Source organism: Melospiza georgiana, chromosome 1 (genome assembly GCF_028018845.1).
Source record: "Melospiza georgiana isolate bMelGeo1 chromosome 1, bMelGeo1.pri, whole genome shotgun sequence".
NCBI lineage: Eukaryota > Metazoa > Chordata > Aves > Passeriformes > Passerellidae > Melospiza > Melospiza georgiana.
Genome location: NC_080430.1, coordinates 39646521 through 39662110, shown reverse-complemented (window position 1 = coordinate 39662110; position 15590 = coordinate 39646521). Strand labels below are relative to the sequence as shown.

General features: G+C 37.7%; 1 protein-coding gene across 4 annotated transcripts in view; it reads left to right on the top strand.

Moving 5' to 3' along the window:
- The window catches only part of TOP2B (DNA topoisomerase II beta), a 61752-nt gene that overhangs the window by 22848 nt on the left and 23314 nt on the right, over positions 1–15590 (top strand). For all 4 annotated transcript variants that reach the window (XM_058040478.1, XM_058038869.1, XM_058039672.1 and 1 more), the window contains exons 7-16: positions 1242–1454; positions 1534–1707; positions 6111–6212; positions 6293–6430; positions 8015–8153; positions 11304–11461; positions 12181–12306; positions 12975–13085; positions 13167–13272; positions 13463–13572. In XM_058040478.1, the coding sequence (XP_057896461.1) occupies positions 1242–1454; positions 1534–1707; positions 6111–6212; positions 6293–6430; positions 8015–8153; positions 11304–11461; positions 12181–12306; positions 12975–13085; positions 13167–13272; positions 13463–13572 (1377 nt within the window). The remainder of the gene's footprint in view (positions 1–1241; positions 1455–1533; positions 1708–6110; positions 6213–6292; positions 6431–8014; positions 8154–11303; positions 11462–12180; positions 12307–12974; positions 13086–13166; positions 13273–13462; positions 13573–15590) is intronic.

The window sequence follows — 15590 nt, the reverse complement described above, 5'->3', positions numbered from 1 at the left end:
GGTAAAATAATACTGTCTTTGAACTGTTTGGTGACTAAAAAAACTCCAAATTTCTGTTACAAGGAAATTATATTCATGTACCTGTGAAAAGGAACATAGTCTGTTGAAACATTTTGAAATTGCTGTTGTATAATCTGTTAAAAATTTTTCTACTTAGCTATGCAAACATGGAAACAATCATCTGTGTAATTTTGTATGGTGTTAAGAAACAGATTTTTCAGTTTTTTATGTCATGAATTTAACTAGCCCCATGTGGACTTCAATGCAAACCCCCCACCTGAACCCAATGCTCATTGTTTGCATACAGACCAAGAATGTGATCAGGTCTACTGTATATAGCTTATATAGCTTTGAAATGGCCACCTTTCTAAAAGTTTAAAGTACTTTGGCAGAGTATTAGATACCAAAGTTCCTTGGCTTTACAGTCTTTCCCAGCTGGGGGCTTTCTTTTCTTACTTTCTGGACAATTAATTAATTTTCTGGTCATGCTGTCATATCACTACATAAATAATACACTTAATCTGTTACGCCTGTCTCTTAAAAAATGTAATATTTTATGCTGAGTGCCAAAGGGCAAATTAATATTGGTTCAAGTGTACTTTTTGAAAATTACTAAATGCTTTATGGCTTAAAGTGCTCTGTTTGCAGTATTTTCAAAATCTGTGAAAATTTATTAGAACTGAGCTTTGATATATGCTTTGAGCAGATATCGGCTTGATCATGCAGATGTGCCCGTGTTCTTGAATAGGGAACGATGTGAGATTCCTGAGTCAAATCTGAGCACCTTGGGTTTTTGGGGACTTTTTGACACACACACTGCACAGCCACCAAGATGCTGTCTTAGAAACTACTGAGTTTACTGAGTTTACTAACAAGCCTCTCTGTAGAGGTGTGTAGTAGATTGAAAGTATTAAATGGATGGGTAACAAGGACTGTAATCCCAGCTCACTTGTATCTAATTTTGGGAGTTCTGTGGGAGGCTCCACTTGCATTAGAATCATGTCCCTCAGTGTAATAATACCTGTATGTTTCCAGAAACCACAAATATGCTGTCACCTATGCTTGTGCTTACCTCTGTAAATCAATTAACTTTGTGTAGTGTTTTACCAGAGGAAATTTCTAAAGGAAGTTTGTGAGCTTTTTCTTGTGTAACTGTTGCAATCCCAGCATAGCTAGAAAAGGGAATAAAGGAGGAGGATAATGTGTTGTAAAGTAACATCTAAAATGTTTTGTTTCCAAAGACTTGGATGAACAACATGATGAAGACCTCTGAACCCAAGATTAAGCATTTTGAAGGTGATGACTACACATGCATTACATTCCAGCCAGATCTGTCTAAATTTAAAATGGAAAAGCTTGATAAGGATATTGTGGCCCTGATGACAAGACGAGCGTATGATTTGGCTGGGTCGTGCAAAGGAGTCAAAGTCATGTTGAATGGGAAGAAACTGCCTGTAAGAACATCACTTGATATATCTTGAGTGTACTGAGAGTATTTGGTGCAGATATTTGACTGTGACCTGTTGCTTGTAGGTAAATGGATTTCGCAGCTACGTAGATCTTTACGTGAAGGACAAGCTGGATGAAACCGGAGTCGCGCTCAAAGTCATCCACGAAGTCGTGAATGAACGATGGGATGTGTGCCTCACTCTGAGTGAGAAAGGGTTCCAGCAGATCAGCTTTGTAAATAGTATAGCTACCACAAAGGTGAGTGGTTAGAGCAAATGGTACAAAATGGAAATGATAAAATGTGTGCTGAGGCCATGCCCAGTCAGGTGTTTGATAAAACAGTGAGTCTGGGTTGCTATAAATAAATAGGTGAGGTAATCCACTGCATGAGAGGGGAGCTGGCAGAGCAATTGGATGCAGTCAAAATACATTCATAGCAGTATTTCTACATAAGCACTAGTTTTGAAAACGCTAGTAATCATTATTGGTGATACTGATATCTTATGTGAGCATGCATGGTGTTGAAGAAAATGGAACTAATTTATTTCTTCCTCTTAAACACATTGTAATAAGATAATTCTGAAAGTAAAGTTTAAAAGTGTACAAATACCTTTAAAGCTACCAGTAGCAAGTTTGGAGGACAAAAATGGCTTTTGATGTCCTTGAGAAATGGCTGTCCATGATGGAGAAAATTGCCCTGAAGTTGTTGAGATTAATTTTCTTTTATTTATGTATCTTCATAGGATACCTAGGTTTTCTTTGCAACTATAGTAGTAGTGATATAATAAGAAAGAAAGATCTTAAGTTAGCAATGTGCTCAGCATACTAAGTAAAGTACAGCTCGGTGCTTCTCGACTTACGGGGTTGGTCAGGCAGGAAGGTGATCATCTGAAATCAACCAGCGTAACTCTTATTTACACCCTTTTGGCATGGACCAGCTTTAGGGATCTGTGGTCCACCATGGTGAGAAAAAAAGTCTTTGTCACTTCTACTCTTCACAAATTGCACTGGATGAGTGACCTAACAGCTAGGCAGTTAAGCTGTTAGCTCTTCCTAAACAGTCTACTTATTAGAGGTAGCATATCTAGCAAGCTGGATTTAACAAGATTAGAACAAGCAGTCCTAGTAACAGGTGAGACTGTTTCTAGAGAATCTTAACTGTGAGCTTTCCAAAAGATGGGAAAGGTAAGAATTGTTAATCAGGCACTTTGAAACCTCTCCTTGCTCACACCTCTGTTGAAAGAGTCAGAAGAAAATTCTAACGGTATCACAAATGATTCATAAGCACCAGTGGTTGCACTTAGTCTGGCAGGTGCCCAGAATTGTCAGTGTTAATCTTGGTGTTAGCTAGTGTTTGGTGGGACATAATTTTTATTACATAACTTCTTTTCAGTCACTTTCAGTGTAGCTGAATGAATGTTCTGTGGTAACTGGGCAAGTTTAATTTAATTAATTAATTTAATTGTAGAATATTTACTTTTTAAGTGTGCATTGCAATTAAAAACTTGGTCAGAACTAGGGGTGACAAATCAGGTAGTTGAAGGGTTACAGCTTAGTTTTAGTTCAGGCCTCTTTGTGCAGCATAAAGAAGAAAAACAACATGACCTTAAAGAGGTGTACAATACTTTCCTGGAGAAACTAGCAATATAGAGAAACTTCATTATGGCTGATAGGAAGCTAAAAAAATGGTTTGAAAAAACTGAATACTTCTTGATTCCTAAGTAAAATTAATTGCATACACTTACTCTGAAGATTTTGGATTTTACTCTTCTGGATCAATTTTCACCATCATGCAGTTACACATATATTGTTATTATATATTCTTTTGAAATATGCTTAGGAAAAAGTTCTGTGTATTCTTCAAAAGTAAGTGTTGTAATTTCTAGTTTTCCCCACTCTCTCTATGCATGCTTTATGTGTTACTGGGTGTGGGATGCTGGGGCAGGAACGCCCCTCACCAGCAATTTTTGAGCAGCTACCCAGGGATGGGACATAATGGGAGGTAATTAACTGTATCAGCTGCCTGCCCCCTTATCTGCTAACAAGTGAGGAGCTCATGCTAGCTGTTAATTGTCACTGTTTGCTGACAGCTTTTTGTTTCTGAATCTGGGTAAATTTCACCCAGCTGTAACTTTCCTCCATCTTTTTTTAAACTTGCTGTAAATTGCAAGTAAGTTTTTTTAGGTTGCTGTCATGGTGTTTTTTGAGGGGTGTTTGGGAGGTCAGGCAGTATTTTGAGGTACAACTCCCTTGCTTATTTCGTGTAAATTTGTTACCTTTTCCAGCTCCCCATTTAATCAATGTTTTGCCATAGCAGACCGCCACAAAATTCGACTTCAGGCTCTGATATCACAGTTGAGAGAGTGTTTGTAGCTATTAACATTTGTACAGATAACCTTCAGTGAGACTTGAAAACTGATTAAACACGGTCTTCTTAAGTTCTGAATTTCAAATAGTAGCTGTGGCAAAAATTGTAATAGAAACCTCAACTATTAACATAGCAATCTAATGCTATGTATATACTTTAATATGGTGGAACTGCTAACTGTAATATTACCAGTCATTTTAGCAGAAATGTTCAGCCAATACATTTGCAGTTTCAGAAGGTAGACTTGCATGGAGAGAGAATTCCAACCTGCTAAAATTTGCTGGAGTTCAGCAAGAAGTTCAGGATTATTCTAGATTTCAGATTTATTTTCATAAAATAAATATAATTTTTTTTAAATGGAGAAGAAAATAGGATCGAAATTGTAAAACTAATTAAATGAAAACTTCAAATTTATAGTTACCTTCTGAATTTTTCTACCATATAAACCATTTATCTGTCCATAGAGTTTAGATGTTGCTTGCCTCCAAATCAGTGGAAACTGTTGGCTATGAGAAGAATAGAACAGTATATAGGAGGCAGTCAGAGCTTCATTTTTAAGATTTTTGTTAGCACCTAATTAGATACCTTTGCATCCTGAAGTTTGCAAGTTTCCATCATTACCTTCTGGAAAAAGAAGGTTATGCAGTTCTAGCTCTCTTCCCCCATAATTCAAAAGTTGTAACAGTCTTTAGCAGCCCTCTAGATTCAGAGGGTGTTTTTGCCTTTGTGTCTTTTATGGAATTGTTCTGACAGCTGGGGCGGTTCCAGACTGTTCTGGTCCATTTGACACCTGCTGGTGAGATGGTTGAGAAGGTCCCAACTCTGAGCTCTGAGCATCCCTCACTCACAGCTGCTTAAGAATGGACTCAGGAATGGTGAACTGCTGTATAACTAGTAAATTGCTGGTTTTCTTGGTATGTCAGTTGCTACTTTTAGCAAAATTTAAAAATTGCTAAAGTTTTAAATGCAAAAATATATTGAGATGTTCCCATGAGCATAAATTTTCAGTAATGTGATGAGTAAAAGAAATGCATTTCAAGATTGCCATTCAAGTGTGGAATGATTTTGAAATGTGTAATTTGATATTTTCCAGTAATAGCTTTTCTTTACAGTTTGGAAATGGATTTATTTTTCTTTAAAGTGGCAGGATATTGATAGATCAGCTTTCCATTGAACTCTCCCTCTACTGAAACTCTGTCATCTATTGGTGGATACAAACTGTTGTGTTTTAATTTTGGCAGCTTTTGGGGTTTAGATGTGGGTTTTTTGGTTGGCTGTTTTTTTAGAAGAAATGCCATGAGAAAAGACTTTGCAGGGTGCTTCTAATGGTTTGTGTTGCTGTTTTAGTAGATGACTCTAGGAACTGAGAGAAACCATAGATGGTTTCTTTGAAGTGCAACTGCTGGTTTGGTTATGACTAATAATATTTACTAGCTTAACCATTTTGGTTTTATCTACTCTTTTTTTTCTAATTTAAATCTCTGCTTTCTGCATGAAGCTGAGAACAGCTGCTATCCCCTCAATTTGACTTCTTTACATCTTCAGTCTTTTCACATGCATATTCTGCCCTAAAATGTAGAATCCTAACTTTTGGGGTGTGATTGCTAGCTGTTTTCCTCTTTTTGGCTGCTGTTTATGCTTGGTTTTGTTTTCTCTTACTTATTTCTTCTCTGTCCTATACTTCTTCATACCTGTCAAAAGCTTTTTTTTTTCCTCCTCAGTTCTATTTTAAATACAGCTTTAAAGACCAAGGGTTTTTCTGTTTGTTACTTCATGATGAACTTCTCCATAGACAAATGCTCTTTGTTCTGTCTGCCCTAATGTAGATTGTTCTGAACAGGAACCAATATTTAGTCTGAATTTTTGTAAGGTGCTAACTGATGTAAAGCAAAGGTGATCTGTGTAAAATATGGAATTTTGAGTTAGGTATGTTTTCATGTTATGGGATATGCCTGCATCACTCCACTTTTACAAGATTTTAGTCAAAGGGATATGAACTTCTATGACAGCCACTAGAATTTACCATTTTATTAATATTCTGGCTTTTTTGTCTACAAATTTAAAGGAAGGTATTTGAGTAATCAATCAATTAACTTCTGTCATCCTCACTTGCATGAAGACTGAATGACCTGGAAAAAACATATTTTTCTGTCTTATGCTGCAACTCAGTGTGCATAGATTTCTGTACCAAAGTATGACTACAGGAATTTTGTTAATACAGCTAAAAACTAATAGGAAATTTAATGGTTATTTTGTTTATTATTTGTTTATTTTTTTCTCTTCCCTCATTCAGGGTGGTAGGCATGTTGATTATGTGGTGGATCAGGTTGTGGGCAAACTGATAGAAGTGGTGAAAAAGAAGAATAAAGCTGGAGTTTCAGTCAAACCATTTCAGGCAAGTAACTTTATGCAAAAATACTGGAAAAAAAAGAATGTGAGTTTTGTTGAGTAAATTGGTTTCTATGTTTTAAACAGGTGAAGAACCATATATGGGTTTTTGTTAATTGCTTGATTGAAAACCCATCATTTGATTCCCAGACGAAGGAAAACATGACATTGCAGCCTAAAAGTTTTGGGTCTAAGTGCCAGCTATCTGAGAAATTTTTTAAAGCAGTAAGTAAACCTCTTTTATTCCTTTGTGAATGGTAATTGACACACTGGACCAAATGTATGTATGTATGTTCTATAGCAGAAGATTAGTTATAGTTCACTGTGGTACTGCAGTGACATTTGCATACTCGGGAAGTGGGGTGAAGGAATGTCTGTTCATCCTCTGGGCTTAATTATGGATACAGTGACTGTGTTTTGATTGATGCCCTGGATTTAAAATTCACATGATCAGCTTGTTTGTTGGAGATTCTGGCATTTACATTGGTAAATGAAATTAATTCGACTCTTAAAATGTAAACGAGGTCCTTGATCAGTGGTTTTTGTGTTAAAGTATTTTTCTGAAGTTGAAAATATTGTCAGCCTTACTCTTTGGTATCAGTTCTATTCTGTTTCACTGGAGTGAAAAGAGAGGGAGAGGATGTTTCATATTTACTTGTTCATCCAGTAATCAAGGAAATGCAAAATGGTGCCTGTAGTATTCAAAGTGATCATTATTGTCAGGAAGTAAGTTTAAAATTTTTCGAAGATGTGTTAAGAATTGCTGTTCTAAATGAATATATTTGTAGAAATACCTCAGAGAGGTTTTTCCTCTACTACATTTTCATACAATGAAGGAAAAGTAGAATTCTGTTAGCCAGAACTCATTTTACTAAGTCCTGTGTAATGCCAGTAGCCTTAAATGAAACTCCACTAGTGAGGAGAACAGTGCCACTGCTAATACTCCTGGCATCAAAACTTAACTGCTTGTATAGTGGTTTATTCTTCTAATTCTGTGTTATGGGTGACATTCCTTCAGAATTTAGAGGAAAAGAAATAATACAAGGGTCTTGTATAACAAAATCTGAAGAATAAATACATGTTTTATTACCATCAGCAGGTTTGATTTATAGTGTTTTTCATATTCCCAGAAGTAAACATTGATTTCCAGATGCATTAAATGTGCAGCACAATCTCAACAATGAATGCTTGAATGCTGTATTATGGGGGATAATTAAAAGCCAAAGCTCACAGTATTTTGCTCCATCTGTGTTTTCTTTTGATGTGAAACAAAACCTAAAGCAGTTTTAGTTTAGAAAATACATTATATGCTATTTTTGCTGCAGATGTGTTTCTAAAATTGGTATCAGATTCTCAAGTTATTGGTAGAAAGCTCGTTCTTAAATAGTTTTGTTTGTCTTTCAGCCATTTTGAGTCATTTCCAAAGAAAATTTAAATGGTCATAAATACCCCATAAGGCTGCTTTTTGCTGTCAAAATCCAGGAAACAAGTGCTTAGTACCTAAAACGTCTCAGCACATCAACTACACAGCATAGGACATGCTCTTGTTATGTCTCCTTTGCTGTTTCCATCAGTTATAGAAGTGGTGGAAAAGGAAACTGTTTTTGTGTTGTGTTTTAGTTGTATGTGCATTAAGTGCTAAATACTAAGGTGTGTGTTAATCCCTTGACCTTTCATAGATTCAGTTTTTAAAATTTAGAGGACCTTAGAAATAGTGTTAATGATTTAAAACTGAGATGTAAGAATCTGCTGTCTGAAGCTTTACTTTTCTCATCCACAATTCTGATTTGTTGCTTTTGTTGCTTGTAGGCCTCTAACTGTGGTATCATAGAGAGTATTTTGAATTGGGTCAAATTTAAGGCACAAACTCAACTGAACAAAAAATGTTCTTCAGTGAAACACAGTAAAATCAAGGGCATTCCAAAACTGGATGATGCTAATGATGCTGGTAAGAGGACTTACTTTTAAATTCTTTACTGTTTCATAAATTCTTCACAGACATGCTAATTTGAAACCTGACTTATATTTCTCATCCTTATGTGTTTTTTAATAAAAATCTTTCTGGTTTTCTAAACTTCCTAGAGCTAGAATGGAAATGTGATGGTGAGTTTGGTGTCAGGAATGCTGTCCTCTTTAGGGTAGAGAATTAGTAACACTGAACAAAAGTGGCAGTCTAGGTTGGTATTGGAAGAGTGTGTATCTTCAGTTGTGGTTTCCTGCTAAATGGTGGTACCAATATTCCATTTTGGAGGTGACTGGTCTTCTTGACCTTTCTAATGTAGAAAGATCAGAATCTTTGCAGGGTCAGAAGGTATAGGAAGTAAATCACATAGTGTGCAGACCTGAGGGGATGGCTCAAGAGACTTATTTCATTAGACTTAAATGCCATTAGGTTCCTGTCTGGGAATATAGGGCAAGCTGGCAATCTCTGCTGGCTTGCTTCCTTAGCACAGATGAGGGATCAGGATCAGCTGGCAGTCTTTGTGCCAATAGCAATGGGATGGGAGTTGTTGGATGATTTGAGGAGCACACATGGCTAAAGAGCTCGAAATGTTGCCAATCTGTGTTATTGTTAGGTGGTTTTTAATACATCCTCACGTTAAACAAAGGTAAGAGAAATTGCAGTGAAGTATGTGGGTGGGCTGAGCAGGTAAAAGCATGAACACTAAGAAAGAGGCTTGGTTTTGGTTGGGTTTTTTGGTTGGTTTTGGGTTTTTTTTGGTGCTTCAATGTTCAAGCCAAAGATGACTTGATTAGATGATGGTTCTGCCTCATTTTCCTCTCTTTCTTTTTGGTTCTTTGCTTATTAATTTTTAATTGAGCTTTCTTCAGTATTTAATTACTTTTAAATTTATTCAGATGTCATATTTTGCCTCAAAAGTTGATAATCGCATCTACTCTAGTATTTTGCCTGTGGAATTTTCACTCCTCATTCAGATATATGTTCCTGATACTTCTTGCTAAGAAGATTGTGTGCTTGAAGAAATTATGTTTTTTCATGGATATCAAGCCTAGTACTCCTAACTCATATAATGAATTATTTTGGACACACTTTCTGGTAGTTTTTTTAGCTTTGCTTTGGAGATCAGGCTTCAAAAATCACTTCTTACTCTTTTTTTTTTGACTGGGGGTGAGGGGAAGGGAGAATCTCTAACAAGGGAGCTAATAAAATATTCTATTGGTTTTCATCCTGAAGGTGGCTCAACTAAAAAGGCATATAGGGATTCATTTGGGCTGAACACTCATGCCTAAAGCTTTGCATGACTTGAATGCCTGTTACCCAGGTATTTCTCTGATGCCTAGTTATTGTTTCATGTTGAGGGAACTCTGTATCTCCTGAGGAGGCTTAGCCAGGTATTGGTTTGTTGAAGATGTGGAATTTGCTGGATTTTTGACACTGAAGACATTGCACCCAGGAAGTGCAGCAGGGGGAGAACAGTCTCTGGCCACAAACCCCTCTGACTTTAGTTATTCCTGTGGTTTTTAGATTTTGTCTTTGCTTTGAGAGTGAGTTTGAAGCTGAGGTCCAGCATCCACATGTCTCTTGTGTGCCTGATACCCGGAATGTTATTATCATTGCTAGTTAATGCTAAAGTATAGGAGAGATGTGTATCTGTAGAGTGATGCACGTGCTGCAGATTTCCTCCCTCTCCTCTGTAATGAAAGAGTCCTATACCTGGTCATTCTTGCCATCTTGAACAGCTATACATTGTTCTGTGCTTTGTTGGGGGAGAAGAGGTAGAAATCAAAACAAAAATTAAGAATATAGGATTGTAAGGGAGCAGCTAGATTGCTAAATCAGGTGAAGCATAAAAGCATTTTTTGAACCTGTCAGTTCATGTAATTTTGTCTTGGAGTTCTTTAGAGCTGTGCTCAGGAAAATACCTGGCATATTGTATTTCCATGACATTAATTGCTACTGATTGCATGCATTCCAGAAGAAAGTGAACTTGAGTGACATTTACATGTGTTTTCTGCAGTTCATTTATGAAAAACAGTGGCTTGTATGTATTCTAAAACAGCAGACTGATGTTTTTCTAGGTGTTTAGAGTCCACCTTGCTGGTAGGTAGTCACTGGCAGTGTGAAAAACTGCCTTAGGTTATATTAAGCTACATGTCTTGATTCAGAAAACTAAAGGTGCTGAATGTAAGTTCTGTGTAATAGGAAGTATGGGGTGGTCTTTATCTACCAGCTAAAGGCAAATTACTCCACACGTTTTAAATACCACTATATTCAAAACTACCTTATTATCAGTAGGTGAGACTCAACCAGCTTGAAGTTTTTTTGGCATCTTTCCTACCATAGGCCTTGATAAAATATCAAAGCCACTTAATGAGCATTTGCACTGTAGCAGAAGGGTTGGTTCCTTTTCAGCTTGCTTGTTATTTAGAACATCTACTCCACTGCTACAGTTGCAATAGGCAGAACATAAATGTCATTCCAGTTTTGAGCACACAGGCACCAAAGTGATGTGTGTCTTGTAGAATCCAAATTACACTGTTAGTAAAGATTTGTTTTTCTGTTTGAGGAATTTGTGAGGTGTAAGAAGTGCAAATGTTCTCATCGTTTGAGCTTTTCTCGCAATTTTTTGTGCAGTTGTCTGGCTTTAGGTGATAGACAATTAAAAGGGAAAACCACAAAAATGTGATTTAACAATTTACTATTTAAAGTATACTGTGAGGAAAGTGAAAAATGCAGAATGGGAAATAATTCCTGTATGTAACTCAGACATGCATAATGTATGTGTGTAAGAAATTTGCAGCCAGCAAACTGAAATGGTGAAGGTAGAGAAGCAATCTGTCTTTTTTATGTAGATGTGTGGGAACCATTATATAAGATGTACCACCATTGCATCTCATTTTGTCTATTTTGCTCCTTGTCCGTAGCAATCCATAGTGTACTGCTAAGGGCAAGGATACTCATTGCTGTGCAGTTTGAGTGGTATGGAAGGCCATCCCTAAGAAGAGAAATTCAGCCTACTTAAATTAACTGATGAGAGGAAATTACCTGTAGACTAGAAAGAATTCAACTGCATTTCTTTTGTTTGAGTTACGCTTTTCTGGGTTTTTTTCCCCTCTACTTCTTCCTGCGCTGCAGGTGGCAAACATTCCTTGGACTGCACGTTGATATTAACAGAAGGAGACTCAGCCAAATCTTTAGCTGTCTCTGGCCTAGGTGTTATTGGTAGAGACAGATATGGAGTCTTCCCACTCAGGGGCAAAATTCTCAATGTCCGAGAAGCTTCTCACAAACAGGTGTGTAGTTTTGTCCTTTCCTTTTTGCTGACAAATGGATGTCCTCCTGTTTATTCTTGATTTCTAGATTTACATCTTCATATTTTAATTTTTTCATGGAAGTTTTGTGACTGAGATTTCATAAAGTACCAGCTATTTTGAAGCCTGGGATAAGCCTGTAAATATTAACTGCAGTACTGCGATGATAAGGTTAATTTCTTCACTTCTTCATAGCAAGATTTCCTTCCACTTTCCTTCACAAGTGGAAGGAAATCTTGCTATGACTCATATTCACATTTCACATGAGTACCTGAGGCCCCTAAAAATTTGTATTCTCTCCATTACTATGTGATTTCGTGGACTCACAACATGAGTCAGTAGCCAGCAGCATTGCCCCATCATATTGCTCCTGCTGCCGTTCATAATTTAGCTGTAATAAGAGGTGTGCTGCAGATGCCCATAAAAACAGTGGGAAAAGAAGGCAGCTTTGTCAGATGACTTTTTGTTATCTCTCCCAGCCTTCCTGATCCAAAGTGCTCTGGCTGTAGAGGAGAAAGAGTGGTGCAGTCTTGAAAATTTGACTGTACAGAGGAAATCATTACAAGTGCAAAGGCTTCAAGGGTGGGAATAAAAAGCTTATGAAGATGAGGGTGCATTGAAAGAATAGCTATAAATCAAGACTGGGATGTTTCTTAATCTCTGCTTTTTACACTGACTGCAAAAATAACTTTTTTGTACAGATTATGGAAAATGCAGAAATCAACAACATCATCAAAATAGTTGGATTACAATACAAGAAAAGCTATGAAGATCCAGAATCTCTGAAAAGCTTGAGATATGGAAAAATTATGATCATGACAGATCAGGTAAGTCTGAAATTCACAAGTTTTAATCTACAGAGCTTCTTACAATGTGTTTTGCTGCAGTTTCAAAGGTTCTGAGGTTTCTTTAAGGAATAATTTATCTGTGTTGTTTTGGTTACTCTAAATGTATAGCTGAACTTTGCTGCAGAAAATATCAAGAAACCAAAGGTAATAATAAGAACATGCTATTGATAATTCAAAAATATGTTGAAAGTAAGGACAAAAGTAGACAGTGAATGAGGTGGCATTACTAGCAAGTCAGGTAGAAACAAGGATGTAGGCAATTATTTTTGGGTAATCTCATGATTGAACTATCAAGCATCTTGCCACCAATGAGAACTGTGGCTGGGTTTGGGTTTTCTCCACAAAACCTCAACTCTGTGGTGTCTGGGAGAGCTGTCTAGCCCTCAGCAAAAACATGCCACAGGCAGAGAAACCTTGAACAACAACCATGTACTTGGCTTGGAAGAGCTTTTTCATAGCTCAGTGACCTTCACAGGTGGTTATTTCATACCCTGGTCCAGTTTGGAATCCAAATTAAAACCAACTGTTCCTTTCTATGCTTTCTGTCATCAGACATTGCATTGATGTATTCAGGCCAGTGAGTGGGTTTTTTGGTGGTTTGGGGAATCTGATACAAGATTGCTTCATGTTTTCATGTTCTGATTCAGGATCAGGATGGATCTCACATAAAGGGCTTGTTGATCAATTTTATTCATCACAATTGGCCATCACTGTTGAAACATGGTTTTCTTGAGGAATTCATCACTCCTATTGTGAAGGTATGGGTTCTGTAATTGAGATTTTATGGATTACTTACAGCACAACAGAAATGTTGATTTTGTTTGTTTGTTTTTTCAAAGGCAAGCAAAAATAAGCAAGAACTTTCATTCTATAGTATTCCTGAATTTGATGAGTGGAAAAAGCATATGGAAAATCATAAAGCATGGAAGATAAAATACTACAAAGGTTTGTTTAAAAACAAATATGTGGACCCTATGAATAAATAATCATAAATGGGTGCTCTGAAGTTTTCTTATAGCTTTTCGTGATAGTATCTTACATAGTGATTCCCCAGTTATCCCCAGTAAAATAAAAGGGATAAAATAATAAAACTTAAGTTTTGAATATTGAGTAAGTATTTATTTTTATTGTACAGGGTTGGGTACCAGCACTGCTAAAGAAGCAAAAGAGTATTTTGCAGACATGGAAAGACATCGGATCTTGTTTCGATATGCTGGGCCTGAGGATGATGCTGCCATTACACTGGTAAGAACTCACAAAAGTGCTTCTATATGATATGTTTTATTTTTCATTTGGTGCTGAAAATGGTACATGAGGAAGTCCTGACAGGGCTTGTTTTGGTTTTGGGTTTTTTTTAGTACCTGAATGTAGCAGTTTCAGAAGCTGGGGGGAAACACCAATTAAGTTGTAGTGGTTTTGGTTTGCCAATCATTCATTTCCTGGCCAATGCACGTGTTAAAGAAGTGGGCCAAATGCCAGTGCACCCACTAGAATTATTTACTCATTTTCTCCTGCAAGATAAGGATTAGGAGGAGAGCAAAGCAGGCTGAAACTTATAAAGGGTATAAAGAAGACTTTATTAACAGAATTAAAAGAAAAATAATAAGAAAATGAGAACAAACCTTCAGAACACTTCTCATGCCCCCACACCCTCTTTTCTTTCCCACTGACAATGTAATGAGACAAAACCTGGGACTTTCAGTCAGTTTGCCACCTCTAAAATAGTCTTTCTTCAGTTCTCTTAGGAAGAGGAGTCTCCTTTGCCATGCCATGGAGACTTCTTCACAAGAAACAGTTCTCTCATGGCTTCAGTGTCACAGTGAATCAGCAGCCTTCCAGAAATCTGCAGTAGTGAAGTCCCTCCCACGTTTTGGTAGTTTTTTCCTGTAACTACCACCATGGGTCATTTCAGCTTATTGGGGTACAATTTTAAGGATGAGCTGTTCTAGTATAGAAACAAAAGTTATCTTCTTTTATCTCTGGGAACAGAGGTTTCCTTCCTCTATCCCTGGGGCAAGGTTTCTCATCTCTCTCTCAGTTCAAACTTCTCATTGGACCACAGCTACTGCAACATCTGTTTGTTTCAACACTGGTACTTCTGCTCACAGCTGTTGTTAGAATGCTACAGCCCCCCAATGCATTCCATGAATTACAGGGAAAAAGCAAAGTCTGATATATCAATTATATCTTCACCATAGCCTTAAAAGAGAATTTCAGCTCAAAACAAAGGCATCTCCTCCCATCTAGAATTTGACTCCTTCTTCACTGACCTCAGTGTCCCATGTTGTTTTTTTACGTGTCTTCACCCTTTCCTTTTTATTGATTCAGGAGAGAATTGGTGTTCCTAGGTTCATTTTTTCTCAAGCTTTATTAGTTGAAACAGTTTTTATAGAGTTCTGTAGTGCTGAAAGGTTGATTTCATCCAGACTCTGCACTGGGAAAATCCCACCACTGGGGAAATCGTGCCTCTCTGTTGGTCATGTGGTCTGCACCAACACCGTGTGAGTTGCGTTGGCTGCCGGTGCCACCCCACACCTTCTCTTCATGCTGGGCACCAAAAAAACATAAAAAGGAAAGCTGCTGCTGCTTCCTTTGGCCTTCTGTCCACAGCATGGCTGGCTGAAAGCAGCTAAGCAAACAAAGTTCATTGTGAGCCGTGCTGAGATAGCTGTGGCTGCACTGATTTTGGCCAAACAGTCCTGGCCACGTAGCCTCAGGGCCGGCTGCAGGGCCACTCTTGGCACTGGTCCTGGCTGCATGGTTGCTCCTGGCACTGGGATGGCCTGGTGGCACTGCTGGAAGAGAAAGAAAATGAACTGACAGGCCCTACTGGGAAGGGTCCCAGCCCTACTGGGAAGGGGCCCTGCCGGGATGGGGCCTGGTGGACTTTCCCAAGCCTGGCCTGTGACGGTGTTTGCAGGGGTCTTAGGATGAGGGAAGAGATGAGGATTTGACTCCATGTTTCAGAAGGCTTATTGTTTTATGATATATATTATATTAAAACTATACTAAAAGAATAGAAGAAAGCCTTCTGATGAAATCCTATCTAAGAATAGCAAAGGAATGGAATGATAACAAAGGCTTGTGTCTCGGACAGAGAGTCTGAGCCAGCTGACTGAGATTGGCCATTAATTCAAAACAGCCACATGAGACCAATCACAGATCCACCTGTTGCATTCCACAGCAGCAGATAACCATTGTTTACATTTTGTTCCTGAGGCCTCTCAGCCTCTCAGGAGAAAAACTCCTAAGGAAAGGATTTT